This window comes from Podarcis gaigeae (assembly GCF_964106915.1).
Source record: "Podarcis gaigeae genome assembly, chromosome: 5".
Lineage (NCBI taxonomy): Eukaryota > Metazoa > Chordata > Lepidosauria > Squamata > Lacertidae > Podarcis > Podarcis gaigeae.
Window position 1 is genome coordinate 76,718,738 of NC_139681.1, and position 24,974 is coordinate 76,743,711.

The window sequence follows — 24,974 nt, forward strand, 5'->3', positions numbered from 1 at the left end:
TGACAAGAGATCAGTCAGCAGAGAAAATATCTAGGTCAATTTAGAGGGCTGTGTGAGTGTAACTTGAGAAAAGAGCACTGAGCCTGCAGTGAAATGTGGCATGTGAGCAAATGCCCCTACTTACTAGGCAGCATTTGTGAGGGGGTGGGAGGCTTATTCTCTCCCCCCCCCATCCCACTGCAGCAGCCTCCCTCTCCTCTGCTTTTTGCCTTGGCACGTGCAGCAATTTTTTCTTTAAAAAGAGCCACTCTTTAGAATTGTACGGAACCACAAGGCCCACCTCGTCCAACCCCTTGCAATGCAGGAATCTTTTGCCCAATGGGAGGATTGAACCCACAATACTGGGAATAAGTGTCTTGTGCTCTACTGACTGAGCTATCCACCAATTCTCTAGCAAAATAGCAAACCAGTTTGACTACCCAGGAAAAATCGAGCCCTACGCCACTCACCACCAATGGGGTGGCTGAGCGAGATGCAGTTAGTTTGATGCAGCCCCAAAGTGAACATAACCTCAACAGGACATAATTTCTCAGAAAGTTGAGAAATTACAACTTGAGAGAAATTACAAGTTGAGAAATTATACAGTGGTACCTCGGGTTATGGTACATACGCTTCAGATTACATACGCTTCAGGTTACAGACTCCGCTAACTCAGAAATAGTACCTCGGGTTAAGAACTTTGCTTCAGGATGAGAACAGAAATCGTGCAGCAGCAGCAGGAGGAGGCCCCATTAGCTAAAGTGGTACCTCAGGTTAAGAACTGTTTAAGGTTAAGAACGGACCTCCAGAACGAATTAAGTTCTTAACCCGAGGTAGCACTGTACAGAGTATCTTTGGCACGCTTTTGCAGCTCTCTCTCTCTCTCTCAATCTGTCTCTCTCTCTGCTGACTTGGATCCATATATAATTCACATATAAGGCCAATCTGATGGATTGTAAATATTCTGTTGCACTTCCTGTTCAGTTATTTCAGCAAGTGTCCCTCATGTTAAGCTGATATTTCACTCCAAGAGCACAGCACACTTGCGCTTCCTGTTGCCTGACCGAAAGTCCACTTGTATATGCAAATACAAAGGGGGGCTTGAAAGGTAAACAGATTAGAAAAGGAGGAGGAAGGGATGAAAACAGGGAGCAAGAACATGTGGATATGCCAAACATTGCACACCTGCAAAGAAGGGTGTGCAGCATCATAAATCACATGCTGGGGAAATAGGGAGTTGAACCCCATGTAACATATAAATATTTAGTTTGTTTTCATACAGGTTTCTTCAAGGGCAAGTGTCTAAATGAATCCGGTTGTAGAATGTGACATTATATAATTCATCGATTTCTGAATGCGTTCACGACAGGTTTGTGTCGCTTTTTTTTGAAGTAATGAGTTTGCCATGGTGGAAAAATGTACTTTGAGTAAATGGTATTGTTGCTGTCTGGATGGGTTGGTTTTTTCCCCCTTGTTTGGGGTTCTTTTCTTTGTGTTGTTAATTGATAATTTCATGTATCAATATTTTGAAAAGGAATAAAAATAATAATTAAGGCAATGAAATGTGTGCGTATAAAAAAGGAATGCAGCAAAACAGAAGGAACACTCCAAGACATTATCAAGCAAGTCAAAAGGTGTGATCAAAGACATGATGACATGCTAGCGTCTGTGCTTCTTTTCTCATGAATGTTAGATCAGTGCAGGCTGTGGGAAAGAACAGAAAGAGGTCAAATTTTAACTTACAAGTTAAACCAGAACTTGGAAGTTTTCACTTATATCCTATGCAGCTTCGCATACAAGCGCTATTTATTCATTTACCATACTTACCATATTCACAGCCCTGCCTATACCACAAAGCCAATGAGAAGGTCGGCAGTTCAAATCCCCGCGCCGGGGTGAGCTCCCGTTGCTCTGTCCCTGCTCCTGCCAACCTAGCAGTTCGAAAGCACCTCAAAGTGCAAGTAGATAAATAGGTACTGCTCTGGCGGGAAGGTAAACGGTGTTTTCGTGCGCTGCTTTGGTTTGCCAGAAGCGGCTTAGTCATGCTGGTCACATGACCTGTACACCATCTCCCTCGGCCAGTAAATCGAGATGAGTGCTGCAACCCCAGAGTCGTCCGCAGCTGGATCTAACAGTCAGGGGTCCCTTTACCTTTATACCCAAATATTCCAGGACAGAAACGCATAGTGAGAGCAGTCCTTTTTTTCCCAGGGGGTATTCAAGAGTACCTAGTTTTTGGCACCTCTCTCTCTCTCTCTCTCTCTCTCTCTCTCTCTCTCTCTCTCTTTTGTCAAAAAGTGTGGCACTTAATGTAACAACTTCATAGTGAGCACCGGCACCTACTTTTCTACAAAAGGAAGCACTGGGTGGAACTCAAATCCTTCACAGAAGAGCATTTAGCCATAGAGACTATAAGAACGGGTTTGTTTCTTTGCTGTTTTTTAAAGCAGCTTCTGGAATGATTCTCTTACCTGAACAAAGACAGAATAGGTCCCACAAAGTATCCTCTTTAGCTCTGCAATCACTTTCAGAAAGCAGATCAACATTTGGAGGCCGCTAAGAGCTATCAGAATAGAAAACAAAATGATGTTCCACTCCACTACATAGGCAGGTTCGGAGCATTCGGACCAGGAGGCGTGATCCGTGAGGTAGCTATCAGAGAAACAGCAGCATAAAGAAGTTAGAAGCTATTATTGTAGATTTACCTCAAGGCCTGTCGAGTTTGGCAGGCAGGGGAAGTTTCAGTCCCCATTCAGAGCTATAGCCACATGACTCCCCATCTTCTCGTCCAACTTTGAGGCTATTTCAAAGAAAGAAACTGACCCAGACTTCCTTTTCTAAATCTAACCATGCTTCTAGCCCTGTGAACTAGCCATGGTGACAATACTGCTTCCTTCCGCCTCAGTTCCTCTCCCAAATATGGCTCCTGTGAAACATGTTGCCTTTGTCCCCTGCATTTCTGGAGCTGCTTTCTAGAGATGTGAGGGATGTTATTCCCCATTAGAGTTTCTACATCAATAGTGGGTGGTCAGGGCCAGCCCTATCATTAGGCAGAATGTGGGCAATTGCCTAAGGTGGCGGTTGCTGGGAAGCAGCAGTGCCTGCCCTCTAGTCAATCCATTCTATTGGAGATCAGAGCTATGCATGCTGCAGGCTTGGCCTACATTCCTCAAACTAGCCTGCTGATCTCAGGTGCACTGGAAGTCATTATCCCATCGCTGATGATGAAGTAAGATTCAACTACCAGCTTTTGTCCATGGGAAGGGAGGTACCATCTTCTCCTTTGCCTCAGGCAGCCAGATGTCTTGCGCTGACTCTGTGGATGGGTTACCAGGGACAGAGGTGTCCCCACTGTAATGTTGCCTCAAAGCACAGTTTCTCCCCATGTGACCAGATAGCAGCCATTCATTTCTATGGGAAGACATGCAGGCATGCACTAAGGGCCCCATTAGTGCATGGGCTAAACCCCCACATACACTGAACGAGAAGTAGGTTTTGCCTTTTCAGATTGTCTTTACCTCATTCCATCAAACTCCATGGGACATACTGAAAACTAACCTGGACCCTAACTTCAGGCTCCTATACCTCGTGCAAAGGCACCAGCATTTTACTGCGAATTTCTACTAAGATACACGTTTTTGCAAGCAATTTACCCTAGTAGAAGGCATATTCCTATGTTACTTTTACTAATACATATGCACATTTGACTCTATATTTCAAAAGATGGGTGTTTGGATTTGATATCCCGCTTTAACACTACCCGAAGGAGTCTCAAAGCGGCTAACATTCTCCTTTCCCTTCCTCCCCCACAACAAACACTCTGTGAGGTGAGTGGGGCTGAGAGACTTCAAAGAAGTGTGACTGGCCCAAGGTCACCCAGCAGCTGCATGTGGAGGAGTGGGGAATCGAACCCGGTTCACCAGATTATGAGTCTATCACTCTTAACCACTACATCACACTGGCTCTCTCTGTGTTTTGGTCTGGTGTTTTGGGGGCTGGTTCAAAGCTGCCCCTTAGAGACAGCAATCTTTCTTTCTTTCTTACCGGCCTGCAGTGTCTTTGAAGGCATACTCCCAGCCAGCGGAGGTTCTGCAGTATGGGCCCTGCACTAAACCCAAAGTAGATATGATCAGGCTGTATCCAGAGAACGCGATGCCTAGCAGGGCAAGCACAACTGAAATGAAGCGCTGCATTAAAGAGAGCACAGTGTTATCTTTATGTCAGTGAAGGAATTCCATCGCTTCAGTTTCCTGATAAAAGTGTGTGTGTGTTTTCTACCCAATACTTAGATTAACTTAGCATAGAAAGTGTTCCGTAACTTAAAGAGCCAGGGGGAAGGGGGGGGGGGAATAGCAATAATCTTTAGCACAGATTAGAATGAATGTTGTTGGCAGGCAATGTCTCAAAATAGCATAATCTGTTATAAGAACACACTTCTACCTTGTTGGAAGTGGTGGGAAAATGCTATTACTACAATAGAAGCAAGCTGCAAGAAAGGGAGCATTGTCTGAACAAAGTTTGCTGGGGGGGGGGAGTTACACTGATAGCCTTTGTAATAAAAAAATTAGGGTCTTATAATATATACAGACATACCTTGGGTTAGATGTGCTTCAGGTTGAGCATTTTCAAGTTACGCTCCGCGGAGACCCGGAAGTAACGGAACACGTTACTTCTGGGTTTCGCTGCTCGCACATGTGCAGACACTCAAAATGACATAACGCGCATGCTCAGAAGCGGCAAAATGTGCAGACATGCAGTCACGTCTTACGTTTTACTCAGGATGCGAATGGGGCTCCAGAACGGATCCCGTTCGCATCCCGAGGTACCACTGTAATAAGTGTTCATAAATGTACCAACCAAGCACGTACATAGATATGTGGACCACATGTCTGGAGCAGCACAGGAAGAGCACCCTGAAACCATTTTGACTCTCAAACTGACCAAATGTTTTCTCTGCAAGGAGGGAGGGGGTGAGGGAACCTTCCCATTGTCTCAGGAATTGGGTAATCACCATCTCAAAGGAATGGCCAGACTACCATAAAAGGCAATCAGATAAGTCATTATCAGTTAACCTGGCAGACAGGAAAAACAACAACATTCAAATTTCTGTTGTAGACCCTCTTTTCTGTGATGTAGGTATGATGTTTGTGGGGGGTGCTCTTGAGTTACACCCCTTCTGTGGTGTATGTATGATGTATGGAGGGGTGGTCTGGAGCTCCAGGGCAGGGAATTTAAAATGTCTATAAAAGGGCAGGCACACCTTGGTTCTGGCTCCTCCTCCCCTCTCCTGTGTATGAGGGGAGCACCCTGTTGCAACAGCTTTAATAAAGATCAGGCTTACTAGCTGCTTTGCTTCTCAATATTCTCTGGTTGGCCTCTGTCATTTTCTCCTACCAATGGAGAACCTACAAAGGATTCTATAAAGGGCTCTTGTATGCCCAATAAGAGAATAGGGGCATATTTTGTTTGTAACACCTCTCAGTTGGATTTGCTGTCAACATTCTCAATATGGGTGCTGGTTTTAGGGGGGGGAGCAGGAGTGTAGCGTAGGGGGGGGGGAGACAGCTGCCAGGGCAATTGCTGGGATGGGATCGAAGGGCGCATGGCTGCTGCATCCAGCTCACTCTGCCCTCCCCACAGCCTCACAGATCAGAACGAATGCTCAATAAATAGCCAATGCCATCTAATCTCCCAGCAAGCTTTGTGCAAACAAGTCAGGATGAATGCTCAATAAAACAGGTTGTCTGGAAGCAACGTGAGATTCACCCCACAGTGATGAGCGTTTGAGGCAGGAAGAAATTGGCCGGAATCCCAGAGTATCTCATACAAAAACAAAAACAGAAAATGTTTCCGTCAATTTGAGAGCAGTGGGAGAACTTCTTCCTGTTGTTGTTTTTCACCCCAGGAGGAGCTGTGGAGATCAGAGGTAGCCTCTTTCTTTTCCTCTCCGGTACAGAATAAGGAAAGAGATGGGAGCAGAAGGGGTCAAAGGAAGTTTTCGGCACAAATGCCATGTGTGGAAGCAAGATACGCACCCTGTAGGTCCTGGTGCAGCTTTCACTTGGGCAGCATTTTTGGAAGGTGTCTCGGTCCAGGAATATTAAAAGTGCTGCCAGCATGAGCATCTGGAAAGGCAGGAGTGGAAGTCACAGAGGATACGGTATCCAATAATATCACATTCTTATAGACTCTATAACAGGCATAGGCAAACTCAGCCCTCCTGATGTTTTGGGACTACAACTCCCATCATCCCTAGCTAACAGGGCCAGTGGTCAGGGATGATGGGAATTGTAGTCTCAAAACATCTGAAGGGCTGAGTTTGCCCATGCCTGCTCTATAAGCTAGAATTGTAGCGTGTGTCTCTGGAAAGCTCTACGATTTGTTGTGTTTTTATATTGACTAGAGCAGCCTTTCTCAACCTGTGGGTCCCCAGATGTTGTTGAACTACAACTCCCATCACCCCTAGCTAGCAAGGCCAGAGCTCAGAGATGATGGAAGTTGTAGTGCAACAACATCTGGGGACCCACAGGTTGAGAACCGCTCGACTAGAGGTCACCATACCTGCACACTCCACTCATGAACACCCGCCCATCTGCTACACCACTTCTCCCACACCTAACCAAATCCCCACTCCTCTCCACCCACCAAACCCCAGCTTCCTTCCCTCACAGTTCGTTTAATTTTAGGGAAATGATTTGTGAAACCACTTCCCACCTTCCTTTAAACACTGCTCCAGCAACATTTAACAGAAGGTGGGGACACTTCGGAGCAAGACCTCTCTGAAGCATCCCCACTTTCCATTAAACAGCACTAGAGCAGTGTTTAAAGGAGGGTGGGAAGCTCTTCAGATGGATATTTAGCAGATGGCTGAGATGTGCCCCCCCCCCCTTTCCATTAAACGTTGCTCCTTCCTCAACTGCTTACCTGGACTTCCTGCCACCTGTGCTGCTTCCTTGCTTGCTTGCTTACCTGCCTGCCATTCTCTTGCCACGCTGCAGTTGGTATGGCCACCTATTGGTAGGCATATGAACTACAGCGTGATGCTCACAATAATATGGCATACTATAAAGGGATATTATGAGCCTGGCGGTAAGTTATGCCTAAAACGGTTGTGTAAAAATTATAATATAAATAATTTTTGATCAGATGGTGCTGAACATCTAATCTTCACAAAGTTAAAATGAATGTCTTTCCCAAATAAATGAGTAACCATAACCAGATCCCTTGCAGCTGAAAAAATTTGGAGATAAAAATCTCTCTCCTTTTGGAAAATAAATACTGGCTTCTAGTTGTGTCTAGCAGGTCCAATCTGTGATGTATGATATATTAAAAGGGAAAAGTAGATTTTGCTACAATATCCATCTAGGAACCTAGGAAGCTGTTTTATAAAGAGCCAGACTATTGGTCTATCTAGTTCAGCTCTGGCAGCAGCTCTGAAAGCTTTCAGACCAGGTTATCTCCCAGCTCTATCTGGGAGAATTGGAACTGGGATTTTCTGCATACGAGGCAAATGCACTTCCATTAAGCTATGGCCCCTGCTCTATATTGAGGGGAATACAAAGGATAGTCACCATGAAGTCCCATTGAAATCCATTTGACTTAAGTTAACCACCTAACTCCTGATCTTATTTACTTAGAAGGCAGTCCTGCTAAATTCAAAGGAGCGTGTTTTCCAATAAGCACAGTTGCCTTATGTAACTCTACACTGAGCTGCTCTGATTTTGAATTCAATGGTATAAACACTTTGAAATACAGTGGTACCTTGGGTTAAGTACTTAATTCGTTCTGGAGGTCCGTTCTTAACCCGAAACTGTTCTTAACCTGAAGCACCACTTTAGCTAATGGGGCCACCTGCTGCCGCCACACTGTCGGAGGACGATTTCTGTTCTCATCCTGAAGCAAAGTTCTTAACCCGAGGTACTATTTCTGGGTTAGCGAAGTCTGTAACCTGAAGCATATGTAACCTGAAGCGTATGTAACCCAAGGTACCACTGTACATAAAGGAATAAAGGAAGCACTTTGTTTGGTATTCAGTCCAACAAACACTGGCTACCATAGTCATCTGCCAGTTCTCATTAGTTCAAGCTCATGTCATACATATTGAGATCACACTTATATTACTCTAGAGTAGGATGGAAGGCTCTGCCAGTTTTGGTTTTCTCAGTTTTCCATTTTTTTCCAATTTAAAGTTCAATTCTCCACATTTCTGCCACCATTTGCGGGGTGTGTGTGTTGCTTTTTTTGTTTTTTAAAATCCTTATAAAAATGATCAGCATTTTAATCTGACTTATTCCTAACAAATATATTTTTGCCCTGAACATATGGGATACAGCAATTTCTGAGCATCTCAGCAGACGCAGGAGAGCAAATAAAGGCATAACGAATAGAGACACATTCCAAGAAACGTGGACCTCTTTCTTTAACTATGTTAATGGCCCAAATCAAGACTTTGTTATACCAAACTGCTCAGTATTCTCAGTGGAGGGAATACATTAAGGAATATGCTTGAACACTGAATGTGTAAGTTTATGTTTAAAGTCAATGGCTAGAAGAAACACTGCTGGAGAAGTGGCTCTTGTATTTGAATTTGTTTAAAGAGCAATAAAAAATTGTATGTAACTTTGAATAACATACACTTTTTTGCAAGCAATTTCCCCTGATATAATGCATTTTGTACGTTATGTTCACTGACATATGCACACTTTCCCCTAATATATTTGTAAAAATATTAGTTTACAAATGTATCACAAAATTTGAATAAGAGAGAATTTTGGAAGGTGGCTCTGTTTCGGCTCTCATATTGTTCTAGAAAATGCAGATTTGATCGATTCAGCTTTAAATGTGAAATGAATTCCGCCGCCCCGCCATCCCTCCTCTGTAGTAAATGTTTTTGTATGTTGTTGGCAAATAAGCCTATATTAAAAAGCACTTTCTTCTGGGTGGCTGTCCCCCTTGATTTCAGGATCCCAATTACATTTCCTGTCTCTAAAATAAAGCCACTTCTCTTTTCTTCCCATCTGCCCCTTCAGACATTGCAAGACCACACAGCAGATTAGCACCTTGTTGCAGGGATCCCTAGAGAAGCAATCAAAAAAAGAAAGCAGAAACCACACTTACCATAACACCAGAGAAACAGATTCCTTCAAAATACCACACATAGTTGGTGAGATTGTTGCTGGAAGCATACAGAGCTTTCCCATCAGGAAAATAGAGCAGGATATTTATAACAATGCTCCAAAGTGCTAGGGGAATTAACAGGCAACTGAGGCAGCCGCCACACTTTTGTAACCCCATCTCAAAAGGGCAGAGAAGGTGGTGGCCAATCCTTCCTGCCAAGTTGTCAAACGTCTCAACTTTCTTGTTTCAACTGAGTCATTTCGCATTGACAAGAACCCGGTTGCCGGGATATGATTCTTCTCAAACAAGCTCAGTGCCCAGCAAATAAAAGCTTTGCGGTTCGTAGAACAATAGGCAAATGCCACTGGCTTGAGTTCTTGTCATATCCTTGAAAGGAGGGGAAGGTGTTCCTCTGAGGAAATTCGCCTCTAAAGGGAATTCCGACTCAAACCTCAGTCGCTCTTCGGAAGACAGGGGACTCAGTAAAGAAAAAGCACTTTATATGAATTATAATACTATGACACCAGATGGTGCTGTGGAGTCCTGTCTTTCGCCAATGGGATTTCCCTTTACAGTGGTACCTCGGGTTGCATACGCTTCAGGTTACAGACGCTTCAGGTTACAGACTCCGCTAACCCAGAAATAGTACCTCGGGTTAAGAACTTTGCTTCAGGATGAGAAGAGAAATCGTGTGGCAGCAGCAGGAGGCCCCATTAGCTAAAGTAGTGCTTCAGGTTAAGAACAGTTTCAAGTTAAGAACAGACCTCCAGAACGAATTAAGTACTTAACCTGAGGTACCACTGTATGAAGTTTACAATGCATTTAACTGAATCGCTTTTTTTCATATGTCTAGATCCAGCCAGGGCATAGGAAGGGGGGTGGCAGTCCGACCCTGGTGTCATCCTTGAGGGGAGGTGACAAAATCCCCCCCGGACACTGATCGCCATGCCGATCACACCCCCACCCCGGGTGCATGGCATATGCACCGCTCTGGGCATAGCTGTCAATGTTTCCCCCTTTTTAAGGGAAATCCCCTTATTCCGAATAGGATTCCTCACAAGAAAAGGGAAAAGTTGACAGCTATGGCTCTGGGTGCCCCAGTGACTAGTTCCACCGCTGGATCCAGCCAGGGTTTCTCCAAAAATAAAAGAAAAACAGGACAAGGTTATGTAGGTAGGACCAATTGACTGCCTGTTTTTCATTTTCCATAGCAGCATGCAGTTGGGTTGGCATTTAACTGAGCTTGGGGCCTCAAGCTCACCCAGAAAACATGCCCTCTTGCCAGATGCGCCAACGCTGTACGAGGTACAGTTGATTAGGATGCCAAACCAATTCTCTTCTTTACCTTGGTGCTGCTTTGTTAGGATGATGGTCCAAGTTGGCTCCAAGTTTCCAGAGAGCTGGGTGAGCACCCGGAATAAGGAGTTGATGTTTACATGCCTCTACATCCCAAAATAAGTCTTAGTCCATCCCCAAACATTAACTCACCTTCCCACTCGCAGTGACTGTCCCATTTCAGATGCAGTAGCATTTGTCTCCATTTCAAAGAGGTTTGGGTTTTTTGTACTTTAATACGTGATACCCATAAGAACAAATAAGCATAACTGTTAAAAGCAGGTGATGGGTAATACTGTATTGGTCTGAATATAGGCTGCACTCCCCCCCCCCCCCAAAAAAATCTAGCTTGTATAAAACCTGAGTGAGGTTTATAATCATGTACTTCTAGGTAGAGAAGCCATGATTTGAAATGAGATATTGGGACCCACGTAGGGCTTTGGGATACTTCAGAAGTTTTTTTTGTAAAAGGATCACTTGTCCTTCTCGGCAGGTATCACTCGATGCTTGGCTGAATTGATTTTAGAATGAATTGATTTTAGAACGTTTTTCAATTAATTGATTGTGATTTTATATAAACTGTGTTATTTTTACTGTTGCCAGCCGCTCTGAGCTTTATGGTACATGTTTTCCTTTCAAAAAGATCTCGTTCCGGGAAGCGCAGTTTATATTTGGAGGTGGCTTATATTTGGACCAATTTGGTACCTCTTCCTGAAACCCTGTCATCTAAAGCCGAATAGACAACACTAGATTAGGTGAACAACTAGTTTGACAAAAGGCTGGGTCTTCCATGCACCAGGGTGTGGCAACCTGTTTCAGGTGGCTTCATGAGGAAAGGATAGCTGCAGACAAGAATTTGTGTGTGAAAAGTACAACAAGACTTTTTACTGGCTCCAGCATTTGGGCTCAACTTTAGGCAACAAAAATTATCTCATACCTGGTAGAAGGCATCTTTCTATGTTCTTCCTAACCTGTTTTCACAAAAACGTAGAACAATTTCAATTCTAGTATCAAAATATAGGATGCACTTTTTTTCTTGAAAACAGAATTCAGTGTACTGCAGTTCTAAATGCAGATGTGTGGGAATAAGTTGAGGGAGGGCTATCATTTAACTGAGTAAATTCCTTTTATTAGTGGTTTTGTTTGTTGAAACGTGACTACTGATTTCAGACTGCATGCGGGTGCTAGTAACATTATGTTTATCGAATAGGATTAGAGTATATACAACTCTCTGGCTGGGCTCTAAATGTAGGCCTGCAGCAGGGTTTCTCCCACCCCAGAAAGAAGGGAGTTTGGGTTGTACTTGGGATGCAATGTCTGAAGACCACACCATTTGTGTGCTGCTTTTCCACAGCTCAAAGTGGCTTTCCACAGGCAAAAAAATTTAATCATAGATTGTGCATGCCAAACAGAAGAAATGTCTTCTGCTTTTGTTGGATTGCTAATTAACAGACAGTTTCTCAACTGTTGCTTAGTGTTGCAATAGTTACAGCTACATTCCCATAAATGACAAGTTTCCTAGTTGTTGTTGCTTGCCGAGAGAGTTGAATAACCTACCTGCTGACTGAAACCAAATTTGATCAAAAGCAATTCATTTGCCAGATGTAAGGTTTTTGTTCTGAAAGGGTTTAGAATTCCTCAGTAGGCGTTATGTCATTGCCATCATTTCATGTTAGTCTCTACTCGCATAAGAAAGCCGAAAAGATTTTTGTCATGACTTATAAATATCACTTCCAGTTTTGCACTAACTGCAAATCAAGTGTGCAAGAGGATATCTTCTTACAGTGAGGAGAGATGAAAGACAAGGAACACATATACACTGCAAACATAAGATGGTTTTATACCACTTAACTACAAAGGTTTCTTCAAAGGTTTCTTCAAGGTGCCCCATGATATTCTTGTAAAGAAGCTGGTAAAATGCGGACTTAACTATGCTACCACTCAGTGGATTTGTAACTGGCTGTCTGACCGAACCCAAAGGGTGCTCATCAATGGTTCCTCTTCATCCTGGAGAAGAGTGACTAGTGGGGTGCCACAGGGTTCTGTCTTGGGCCCCGTCTTATTCAACATCTTTATCAACGACTTGGATGATGGACTCAAGGGCATCCTGATCAAATTTGCAGATGACACCAAACTGGGAGGGGTGGCTAACACCCCAGAGGACAGGATCACACTTCAAAACGACCTTGACAGATTAGAGAACTGGGCCAAAACAAACAAGATGAATTTTAATAGGGAGAAATGTAAAGTGTTGCACTTGGGCAAAAAAAATGAGAGGCACAAATACAAGATGGGTGACACCTGGCTTGAGAGCAGTACATGTGAAAAGGATCTAGGAGTCTTGGTTGACCACAAACTTGACATGAGCCAACAGTGTCATGCGGCAGCTAAAAAAGCCAATGCAATTCTGGGCTGCATCAATAGGAGTATTGCATCTAGATCAAGGGAAGTAATAGTGCCACTGTATTCTGCTCTGGTCAGACCTCACCTGGAGTACTGTGTCCAGTTCTGGGCACCACAGTTCAAGAAGGACACTGACAAACTGGAACGTGTCCAGAGGAGGGCAACCAAAATGGTCAAAGGCCTGGAAACGATGCCTTATGAGGAATGGCTAAGGGAGCTGGGCATGTTTAGCCTGGAGAAGAGGAGGTTAAGGGGTGATATGATAGCCATGTTCAAATATATAAAAGGATGTCACATAGAGGAGGGAGAAAGGTTGTTTTCTGCTGCTCCAGAGAAGCGGACACAGAGCAATGGTTCCAAACTACAAGAAAAAAGATTCCATCTAAACATTAGGAAGAACTTCCTGACAGTAAGAGCTGTTTGACAGTGGAATTTGCTGCCAAGGAGTGTGATGGAGTCTCCTTCTTTGGAGGTCTTTAAGCAGAGGCTTGACAACCATATGTCAGGAGTGCTCTGATGGTGTTTCCTGCTTGGCATGGGGTTGGACTCAATGGCCCTTGTGGTCTCTTCCAACTCTATGATTCTATGATTCTATGAATGCTGGGAGATGTCGTTTGTTAGTTATTTCATCAGTGGAACCATCCCCCTCGGGAGGTTGTAGGCTCTCCTTCCCTGGAGGTGTTTGATGGCCATCTGTCATGGATGCTTTAGTTGAGATTCCTGCATTGCAGGGGGTTGTACTAGATGGCCGTCTTAGTCCCCTTCCAAGTCTGCAGTTCTTTTTTATTTCACTTACTACAGAGATGCAATAGCTTATAATTTTAGTGCACGAGCTGCCTTTCTCTTTAGCAATTTCCTTGCAGCGCTTCATGTGGTCTATTTCCGGTGCCAATTCATTCATAACCTTCTCAGATCTGTATATTTAACTGTGAATTTTGTTCAGCAGTGAAATGAATCTCTATGAAAGACGTGAAAAGAAAGAAAACACACGTGGGGGTTGTGGGGTTTATTTTATTGTTACTGTTATGGATCACCGTCATCTTAATTTTCAACCCAATCTTTTTAAAGTCGAATCTCCTTCACTCCTTCCCACCTTGACGTCATCTTACTTCCTTCTTCTATAGGAAGATACAATGTTCAAGGAAGCAGCCTCTCTGCTCCTTAGCTATGCACTCCCCAAATATATCTATATCCATAAAGGATAAATAATACAACTCCAGCCCTAATCAGGCATTCCACGGAATGTGTGAAGACAGAGACTGTGGGAGGAAGGTGGAGAACGCACGCCAGCCCTGACCTCAACTCCACTTCTGACTTCAACACACCGAGTGCAAAGGTCTGAAGTTTATTCTAAGTGCATTTGGCTAAACATACTCGGAATCTTCCCCATGCTTGAGAACGCAAGCAAGGCAGGGGTCTCAATCTTAGGAAGACTTCTATGTGGGTTCAGCTTGGAATCCCACTTCAGATCTTTGCACCTGAAATTTGCTTCCATTGTGGTGGGAAGTGGAGCTAATGTACTCAACTCTGCTCCTTCCCCAGGTTCATTTTGAACACCTGAAGGAGGAGATATATGACGCGCCCCTAACATGGGCATAGGCAAGGGGGCAGGGGGGGCACTTGCCCCCTCCTAAATGAAGTAAGTAAGTAAAAATACTTTACTAAAAGTAGAAACCGTAGAAAGATTGACAGATTTTTCTGAGCACTTGGGGTAAAAACAAAAAGTAATTTAAAACAACATTTCATTCCGAATCTGCTAGACAGAGGACGGTGACAGGTTTCCTGCCCCTCCTTAACATAAATCCTGACTACGCCCATGATCCCTAATAAAATGAGTCCAAGCTTTTACTGGTACCATTACTCAGATACAGCTCCTAGTGCTGTCATTTGAAGCAATAAACGTCTTGTTGGGGGAAATCAATTTATACATGAAAAATAGAACATTGAAAACCATCCAATTAACGATGGAAAACAGTATAATATATGCTAACAACGCAATCCTACACATGTCTACTCAGATGTAAATTTCACTGAGTTCAGTAGGGCTTACTCCCAGTTACAAGGGTTCAAGGTGGCAGCCTAAATGATCCATCGGTCTGCGCTTGCACAACTAACAATATAGTTACATTTCTGTAACGTAAGAGAGCTCAAAGGGGATCTGGCACAATATACTTTTTTTAATTGCCGAGTTACGTGCTAGAAGTTTTTAAACAATGCTATTCGGGAACAACGTATGTGACATGAACAGAGTACATATGCTATATAAAACAAGTGCTAAGAATATGAGTTTTGTCTCAGTTCAAAAAAATACAGGAATAATTACAGTGAAGTATGAGAAGTTTTCAACCCATTTCCAAGTCCAAGCGTTTTAGCAAGGGCAGGTCTGTAAAAGATTAAAAGCACACATTTGATAAATACATGAGAGCAATAGCCCAGAATCCAAAACCCTTATCCATTTATACAATATAGGCAGCCCAATGCAGAGTTCACTGAATTCAAGGTCAATTTCAATGGATCATGACTCATTTTCAGAGCTGATGCACTGATCTGAATGGGGGAAACTCCCCATTGCTAGATCCTCTGTTGTGACACCAACTTTAGTGTTGGCATCCTTTGGTAGAGTGTCATTCACACAGAAAATAGTGGGGCTTCTTCCTTGTGTGATGTTTCTTACTCCTGTACAACAAGATTTTGGTTGATTGACCATCAGATGTTCCCATGAAAGAGAGAAAATGATAGTCACTCAAGGACCAAAGGAACAATGCTTGGAAGTAAAATGGGTAGTAGATACTCCTTATGAGACCAGAAGATTATAAAACTAAATATGGCAGTAAAAGCTCTGGTGACCAAATCATTTAGAAAGTTTGGGAGGAAATTAACATCATGGGACACTTGCACACATTCTCATCTTTTCATATGAGCAAATCCCACTGATGTAACATTATGCAACATTTGGGAAAGGCATAATGTCGTGCAGTGTTCTTCAACCTTGGGTCCCCAGATGTTGTTGGACTACAACTCCCATCATCCCCGACCTCTGGTCCAAGCTGGCTGGTGATGATGGGAATTGTAGTCGAAGAACATCTGGGGACCCAAAGTTGGAGAACACTGCTCTCATGCCAAAGCTAAGAGCCACAATCCAAGATAGCACTGAACATACATCACTGCGCTGAAATCTATGGGTTGTGTCCAGATATGTCACACTCAGAGTAGATTCATTGATACAAATGGTCATGAAAGACAGATGTCAATTGAATTCAGTGTGTCTACTCCAAACATCACTTAGTCAGATGCAACCCTATAAACATGAATGCACTCACCTCTATTTTGGATTGTGGCCAAGCATTTTTAAGTCACACTGAAGCTGCTTGGGAGTGTTTTAAGCACATGCCCAGCTCTCTTGAGCGGCAACACTCATTTGGTTGGGGCCCACAAGCCGGATCGATTCTGTGCTGCAAAACCAATTAGTAGTGTTTGGTTCTTTTTGATGTCTGTTTCGCTGCGTTGTAATTGCTAACATTTTATTGGATTTACATTTTTATGGTACGGCTGCTTTGGGGGCATTGCCCAAAAGGGACCTATAAATGCAATAAATATAGAAATATACTTTGTATTCGCTTGTCCAGGCACTAATTTCCTAATGACACAGACATAATGGCCATCCTTGGCTTGCTGAATCAGCTCGTAAAGCGTCATGGGCAGTTTCTGCATGGTCATATAACCCCAAAAATACTTGTTGAAAGCTTTGGGTAGCCTTTAAACACACTTACCTCTTTGTGAACGTGGCACACGGTACATGCGCCTCCGAGACAGCCCCTTATTATGTGAATGGTGCAGATAATTATTTCGATGCCGCTCAAAACAAGCAGGATGGCGAACAGGGTCACGTTCCAGGTAACAATGTGCTCATGGCACAGGTACCTATTGAAAACAATCACAAATATTAATTTGTAGCTGTGGAAGTGGGGGGAAGGTGCCGCAACAACAACAACAACAACAAATTGTTCTAATAAATTTAATAGTCTTTGTCCCCATTTAATATTTTGAAGGTATTTGCTCCCTATTCCCTGCTTTTTCAGACAGGGAGGAAGGGAGAGAGAAAAACAGCAGTAAGGAAATATCCTCACAACATGGTTTTTCCTCCCTGGAGAGGGACTGTCTGCAACTAGAAATAGACAAATCTGTCACTTTTTATTTCTTTCCATTTTTTGTTTTTTCAGTCTTAAGTTCAGTTCTTCACATTTCTGCAACAGTTTGCAATTTTTTTAAAAAAGTCCTCCTGATAATTCATCCGAATTTTAGTACTCAAACAGTGGTACCTTGGTACTTGAACGGCTTGGCTCCCGAACAAATCGGCTCCCGAATGCCACAAACCTGGAAGTAAGTGTTCCAGTCTGTGAACTTTTTTCGGAAGCCGAACGTCCAACACGGCTTCTGCAGCTTCCGATTGAGTGCAGGAAGCTCCTTCAGCCAATCAGAAGCCACACCTTGGTTTTCGAACAGTTCCGGGAGTCGAACGGACTCCTGGAATGGGTTAAGTTTCAGAACCAAGGTACCATTTGGTATATACATTTTTGTAGGCTCTCCAACCCCTCTGCCAACATACACATTCTTGCAAGCAATCTTTCCTAATGCATTCTCGTACCCAAGTTTATTCATTTGTGTGCACCAGGGTTTCCCAAACTTGGGTCTCCAGCTGTTTTGGAACTACAAGTCCCATCATCCCTAGCTAGCAGGACCAGTGGTCAGGGATGGTGATGAATGACAGGGTGCAATATACTACTTCAGTGGTTCTCAAAGGGTGTGGCAGGAGAGTATGGCAAGAGGGGTGGGAAGATTCAAGGGCTATCACAGAAACATTTAAACAATTCACTTGTGTTGATGAGGAAATGAGGGTTTGTTTATCTCAAATTAGACTTAATATAAAAGATTACCCAGCAAAAGCCAAGTCACACCTCTCATTGAATCTGTATGCATACTTAAAGCATGCACGCGCACACACACGTATTTTTCCGTGAATAAAATGCCCCCTATTTTTTGGGAATCAAAATTAAGAAAACGCACTATGCACGATCACTTATTTTAAACTTCAAAAATTTAGGAAAAAATATAGACTTATACATGGAAAAATATGATATGGAAACAGAAAGAGGACAGAGATTTTCCTTTTTCAATGTACTTCTCATCAATAAAAATTTCACTGTGGCGCAAGCAAATTTTCAAATTTTCATTCTGAAAGTGTGGCTCAGAACAAAAAGTTTGAGAACCACTGTCCTACTTAATAATCAAAACCTCCAGGCAGTTTACATAAAATATACCTTTAAAATGCCAATATAATCAGACAAGATAGTCTTAAAAAATCAAAATAAAACCAGCAACAGAGACATAATAGACTCTGATGCCTGGGCAGTATGCAAAGGTGTTTGAGCTCCAGCACTCATCATTCTCAGTCCACATGGCTGGTTGCCCAAGATGATGAGCGTTGCAGTCCAAAAGACACCCTGCCCCTGCAGTCTGCCACAGGAAAGCTTACATACCCTCCATGAGTGTTTAAGAACGGATAGCACCCGCTGTGGTCATCAGTGCAATAACAGTAAGGTCTTTCGGCCAAAGCCAAAGCTGAAATGATGAAGCAGTATCCAGCACCGAGAATCCCAACAGCGGCCACCACGACTGATGCCAGCAGCTACAATAGGAAAGTAGAAAGAATGGAGTCAGGGGACGCTGGTCTGTTAAGGCAAATGGGCTATTGCCCCACTACTCCAGTCTGCCCTCAGCCAGTCCCATTTCCTTGCCTTCTTGCTTAAGAAATAGTCCGGGATGTGGTTCTGGTTGTCAGGTTCCTCCTAATCAGTCCAAATGTAGAACTCAGTAGGGAAGAGGACAACATTAGAAATGGTTGGCTCTGCCTGCCATTGGCTCTGGCGCCACCTAGTGTTGGCCTCTCTGCCTTCCACCCAACCAGCTGCGATGGGTACCCACCACCAATGAAAGGAATGAACAGCCTCCTCTGAGTTTCTGATTGGGTCTCATATTTAAATGACTGGCAAAGGGAAAAGGCTCACTTACTGCGCAGTTTCTCCCATAGTGCTCGTGGGGAAAGCACCCATGGAAACACCCCTCATTTTCGAGTCCAATGAGCACAAATGCCGGGATCAACACCTAGGTTTAATTTAAAAACAAACAAACAGTTGTATTGCAAACAATTATATTAGATCAGCGATTGTACAGTGGTACCTCGGGTTAAGAACTTAATTCATTCTGGAGGTCCGTTCTTAACCTGAAACTGTTCTCATCCTGAAGCAAAGTTCTTAACCCAAGGTACTATTTCTGGGTGAGCGGAGTCTGTAACCTAAAGTGTCTGTAACCTGAAGCATCTGTAACCCAACGTACCACTGTATCTGCATTCCACATCTCAGTATGAGTTTCTGATTAGTTTTGATCATGCCTACTGATGTGGCTCAGCTTACATCTCATATCCCATTTATGTCCAATTTCTTCTAGCTAATTAAACCAAAAGATTTTTTTGTAGTTGCCCAATATCAGACCACCGTAATTAATGGATTTGACTTCATCTCCTGAGTCAAACCATTGGTTCATCTAGTTCAGTGCTGTCAACACTGACTGGCAGCTGCTCTCCAAGGCTTCAGGCAGAAGTTTCTCCCAGCCCTAGCTGACGGTGCCAAGAATTGAATTTTGGACCTGCTGCCGATGCTTTGCCACCAAGCTACAACCCTCCCTGTGTCATGTATAGTTACAGATAGGTAGCCGTGTTGGTCTGCCATAGTCAAAACAAAAAAAATTTCCTTCCAGTAGCACCTTAAAGACCAACTAAGTTAGTTCTTGGTATGAGCTTTCGTGTGCATGCACACTTCTTCAGATACACACTTCTTCAGTGTATCTGAAGAAGTGTGCATGCACACGAAAGCTCATACCAAGAACTAACTTAGTTGGTCTTTAAGGTGCTACTGGAAGGAATTTTTTGTTGTTGTGTCATGTATAGTACTTCTGTTTTCATTGTGAAGACAGATAACTGGCTGTATTTATTTGAATGTGTCAACGTACCAATTCAAGCTTGTTAGCCAATGGGCTACAGGCTAAATCAAATCTGGCCTAATTTGAAATTAAACTATTCCACTTCTTCCACCTCCTTCATTTGCCCCTCCCCATCACTGCACAAGGGAGAGGTGGCTGCTGAAAAAAACTATCGGCCTGAATCAGCTGAGAGGGGATGTTTAGGTCTTGTCATAACGATGTCATGAACCACAGAAGGAGAAGGGATTATTAGCCGACACCTTCCTAGGCACCTATAATTCTAGGACTGGCCAGCAGGGAGGGCTGCCACCACAGACCTGGCGTCTTGGCAGCAGCGTCACCACCAGGGACAGTGGGAGGGCAAGGTCAAGGAGGTTCAGATGCATCAACAGGAGCATTGGTTTGCCTTTATTTTTTGCCATGCCCAAACAGCCTTGACCTTGCTACTGCCCCATTCCCTGACTGCTCCAGCACGCAGCAGCTACACAGCTGCCCACCTGTCTGCAGGTGTATTCTTCCCCATTGCCAGCTCCTGTAGCAAACAAAGGTGGCATACCCTCCTCCAAGCGTCCTGATTTTCCAGGAACAGAACAGTCCCAGAGTGATCCTGGAATGTCCCTATTTCCCCCGGCAGTGCTGCCACATTCTAGCTCAGGCTGGCATTTGTCATGAATGGCAGTGGCAGCAGCAGTGGTAGTGGCAGTGGCAGCTGCAAGGAAGTGCCCCACTGCCTCTCGATGGCCACTGCAGCCGGCCTCCTCCCTTGGATAGCTGGTAGCTGCCGCCACTGAGATGTGCCAGCTCTGAGGGGCAGGCAGAGGGCAGGGTCTTCCTGGGTGGGAAGAAAGGGGGAGCAGAACAAAGTGCAAGGAGTCTTGATTTATTTATTTTTATTTATTTTTAATGCTTTTAAAAATAATAATAATTATTAATTATTATTATTATTATTATTATTATTATTATTATTATTATTATTATTATTTACTTATACCCCACCCATCTGGCTGGGTTTCTCCAGCCACTCTGGGCGGCTTCCAACAAGAGATTAAAAATACATTTACAAAATAACGCTTTGTCTCTCTGCATCTAATCTCGCCCCTTTCTAAAACTTCATTATTGGTGTGTGGTTTGTCTTTTTCTAAATTTACCATAGAAGAAAATAAAATTAAGGGGTTTCCTAAGGACAGTGTGCTGTGTCCTGTTCGTGGCACTCATTCTTTCTCTGATAGGAAATGTTCGGGGGTGGGGGCAACAAAAATGGGGGGGGGGGTTGAGGTGGGTCAGTTGCGGGGGAGAGAGAGAGAGAAATGCCCCAATTTTCACCTGAGGAATGTTGGAGAATATGAGGTAGTTGAGGACTGATATGTTTTGAAGTGAAACAGAGACACCCGAAACCAAGGTGATGGCTTCTACTGTCCAGGAGACACCCTCAGTAACACACACATTTGTGAATTTTTTTAAAAATGCCATCTTTAAAACCAGGAAACTGCCCGACATGAAACAATGATCATTTAGGAAATTGTTGTCAATAGACTCTAGAAAGGCACACCGTGTGTGTGTGTGTGTGTGTGTGTGTGTGTGTGTCTAAAAGACATCACTTTTGAGATTTGGAATGTTTACGTGTCAGTTTTGAAAGTGAAATGAAAGCAGAGGGAAAATAGGAGAACAGAGGAAAAGAGCAACTTAATCTTCTCAATACCCTGACAGTATATACTGTAGTAAATATATAGTAAATTTTATGCTCTCCACCATAAAATAGAATTAGAGCTCAGCAGGAGAAGGCGTCAAGTGGGTGAAATATCTTTTATTCCATTCCTTATTTCTGAATCTCGCACAACCACCTCACAGAGGCCTCCAAGGATCCTGTTCTAGGCTGTCTGGAGCTCTGAATAAGAGTGCTCCTCTCAGGAGGTGGGGGGGCTACACTGCAACATTTTGTTGCAGGCCCCACTAGTATCATTCTGGTTAAACTTTCTGGTTGAACTTCAGTTCTTCAGCAGAAGAAGCCACCAAGACACTTTTTGTTGGCTTATTGTTCTGCACAACTCTGAATTTTTGAAACTTTTAAAAAAGTAAACATAAAAAGTAAAAATATGGCAAAGATTCCAAATCCAGTGAGGCCATGTGGAGTTTTTTCTGAAACATGAAATTCAGCAGCTGAGGTAAGAGAAGCATAAGAACATCCATTGTGAGAAAGGAAACATACAGTGATTTGTTACTCACCAAAATACCTCCTCCTACAATGCCATGAAGACAGCCAACGTATCTGCTGAGGTGGTTGTGTGAAGCGTATCTTATTTCTCCATTGGGAAAATAAAGCAGGATGTTTGCTACGATGCAGAGCACAGCAAGAATCAGCAGCTTGTACCCAACATATTTAATGCATCTCCCGTAACACATGTTGCTTGCAGTTTTGTAAATGTTCTGTCAGTCGGTAGAGCCAAGGATCTGCCTGCATGTACCTATCCAAGAGCGAAAAGGGGGAGAGAGAGCTGTGCTCATTCCTTCTTAAATACCTTGGGCTACCTAGTTACCTGGATGATTATTACACATAAGCGATGAATGGCCACTGGGACTGAAGAATGTAGGACCTGGGAGAAGCACAGTCTCATTGGCCATTTCCAATCAAGCAGTTGCCAAATTGCTACAGCGCTTCAGCTGGCCTGAATTTTAACCTTATAGGAATGAATAATGGCATAGGCAATCCCACACGAAGAACAGGTTTCTAGACATAAAGGCAGCTAAAAAAAAAAACCTGGAAAGGGATGAGAGGAATAAAGGAGAAATGCAATGCTCTGCCAGGAACAATATAAAATTGTTGCTTTTCCAAATATGTCAAAGTGGTTTACGCAGTGCTTTTTTCTGGGGGTACGCAGACCCCTAAATATTTTGTGAATCTAAGTGTGGCCTCATTGAGGGGCAGTATTTCAATATGAGTAGGAAAATGACAGTACCCATAAACATTTAAAAAAAGCACTGGGTTTACGACACAAAAAGGCTGGAATCATAAAAACGCCACGAAATAAACCCGTTGCTGAATTTTAAAACTACAGGTGAGTGAGAAACCTTTCAGAAGGAGGACATTTATAGAGCATTGGATACCGTATTTTTCGCTCTATAACACGCACCCGACTATAACACGCACTTAGTTTTTAGAGGAGGAAAATCCATAGGCATGCCACCCGTAGGCATTCCCTCCATAACACGCACAGACATTTCCCTTTACTTTTTAGGAGGAAAAAAGTGAGTGTTATGGTGCAAAAAATACGGTAACTAAATTTAAGTGAAGACTATTCACATTGATTTCAGCTGGGTTTATTATTACTATGCTGTCAAAGAGTTAAGGACCACAGGTTTCCTTGCTTGGATCAGACCAAAGGTCAAGCACTCTGGCTCCTACAATTGCTACTATTCCCCTTGGAAACCTGAGCAGAACATAGTGATTAATGTCATCTGCTGTTATTTCTCTCTAACATTATTTTATTAGATTTTTTTACTCTACCCTTCATCACAAGGTTCCAGTAATCAAAGGTATTGTCAGATGATGGAGTCCTGTCATTATTGCACTTAAGATTTTGCCTTTCCTTCAAGGAGCTTAGGGGTGGCATACATTGCTCTCCTTCTCTCCATTTTATCTTCATAACAAGGTTTTTCGTTTGGTCAGGTTGAAACAGACTGTGACCGACCTAAGGCCATCTGGTAGCTTTGTGGCTGAGTGGGGATTTGAACCCTGGTCTCCTAAGTCCTAATCTAGAGCTCCAACCACTATATCACACTGGGTTTAGGCAGAGGAGGCCCAGAATGACTACAAAGGTTCTGTCGTGGCAGCAAAGCTTCCAGGCTCACCTTCTGCTAAAGAAGTGACAAGAAAATGACCCAAGAAGGCTTGCCAATGACTCATCCTTATGCTCACGATGGCAGCCAGAGAGCGGGCAGGAAACTAGGTGCAAGTGGGAAAACAAGAGAAGCATTTTAGGACTTTGTAGTCATGAAATAGGCAGCTTTAGTTTGTACTAAAATAAATTTATGGCTTTAATTAAAGGTAAATGGGCTCTTGTAATGGGGAACACCAGGGCATGAAAAGAGATCCATTGGCTGGATCAAGCCAATGGCCCTTCTACTCCAGCATCTTGCTCTCACATTGGCCAACCAGTGGAAACCCCCAAGCAGACCATGAATGCGGCAGAAATCTCCCCACTTCCCAGCAAGTGGCCTTCCAATGACAGAGGTAGAAGATAGTCACCATGTCTAGTAGCCATGAACAGCTTTATGCTCTGTGAATTAGTCTAAGCTTGCTTAAAGCCATCCAAGTTGGCCATCTCTACATCTTCTGGGAGTCAATGTTGTAGTTTAAGCATGCACTGCATGAAGAAGTTCTTTCTTTTGTAGGTCCTGAATCTTCCAACATTCAGTTTCATTCAGTATTCAGAGTTGCTCCATCCCCTTGATCATTTTAGCTGCTCTTTTCTGAAACCTTTTTTTAAACTCTGCAATATCCTGTTTTGGGATGAGGCAACCAGAACTGTGAAGGAAGAGTTGTAGGCCAACGGCCCAAAAAGACAACCTAACTACCCAAACCAATGGGACCATTGGAAGTAAAAGTGTGGTAAGGAACCTGTGACCCTCTAGCCTTGTTGGACTACAACTCCCATCATCCCTGACTTGTTGACCACACTGGCTGGGGTAATGGGAGTTGGGGGTCCAGCAATATCTGCTGGGAACACAGTTTCTCCCTTCTCTGAAGTTAAAAAAAAAATCCCGAAAGAAATACAGGCAGAACAATCCTTTGCAGGGTGCGGCAGGGTGTGGGTGTGCGATCAATGATGGATCAAATGCCAGCTCCCAAGCCAGCTGGCTGCATCCTGGTGAGAAGGTAGAATGCACTGGCTTTTAAAATAATCATTGTTCCCCCTTCTGCTTTAGTTTCTTCTACCGTCACCAACCACTCCCATAGATTGTACCAGGGAGGAAAAAGCTACACCAGCTCCAGGGCAGGCATGGTGCTTCAGTTCTTTCAAAATATCAGAGCTGTTGGGTGGGGGCACTGTCTAGAAAAGACCTTGAAACCTGCAGCCAGACTAGTAATACAGAACTAGATGGACCAA

The 24,974-nt window shown here is 43.4% G+C and overlaps 1 protein-coding gene across 1 annotated transcript; it reads right to left on the reverse strand.

The window, feature by feature from the left end:
* Window positions 1–1,449: 1,449 nt before the first annotated feature.
* Window positions 1,450–22,557, reverse strand: TM4SF18 (transmembrane 4 L six family member 18). Its single transcript, XM_083738614.1, has 11 exons — window positions 22,093–22,557; window positions 18,904–18,996; window positions 18,372–18,520; window positions 16,605–16,755; window positions 16,192–16,286; window positions 10,585–10,662; window positions 9,097–9,343; window positions 6,015–6,104; window positions 4,024–4,166; window positions 2,451–2,631; window positions 1,450–1,683 (listed from the first exon to the last, which is right to left on the reverse strand). Exons 1-11 carry the CDS (start codon window positions 22,267–22,269, stop codon window positions 1,669–1,671), a joined length of 1,419 nt encoding a protein of 472 aa, XP_083594740.1. The 5' UTR covers window positions 22,270–22,557; the 3' UTR covers window positions 1,450–1,668.
* Window positions 22,558–24,974: the final 2,417 nt, after the last annotated feature.

Coding starts and splice junctions, on each gene's coding strand:
- TM4SF18 (XM_083738614.1), bottom strand. CDS start 22,269: ATGTGTTACGGGAGATGCATTAAATATGTTGGGTACAAGCTGCTGATT. Junction 6,105..9,096: donor TCTGTTTCTCTGGTGTTATG/GTAAGTGTGGTT, acceptor CTGCCTTTCCAG/ATGCTCATGCTGGCAGCACT. Junction 4,167..6,014: donor GCTGCACCAGGACCTACAGG/GTGCGTATCTTG, acceptor TCTTTAATGCAG/CGCTTCATTTCAGTTGTGCT.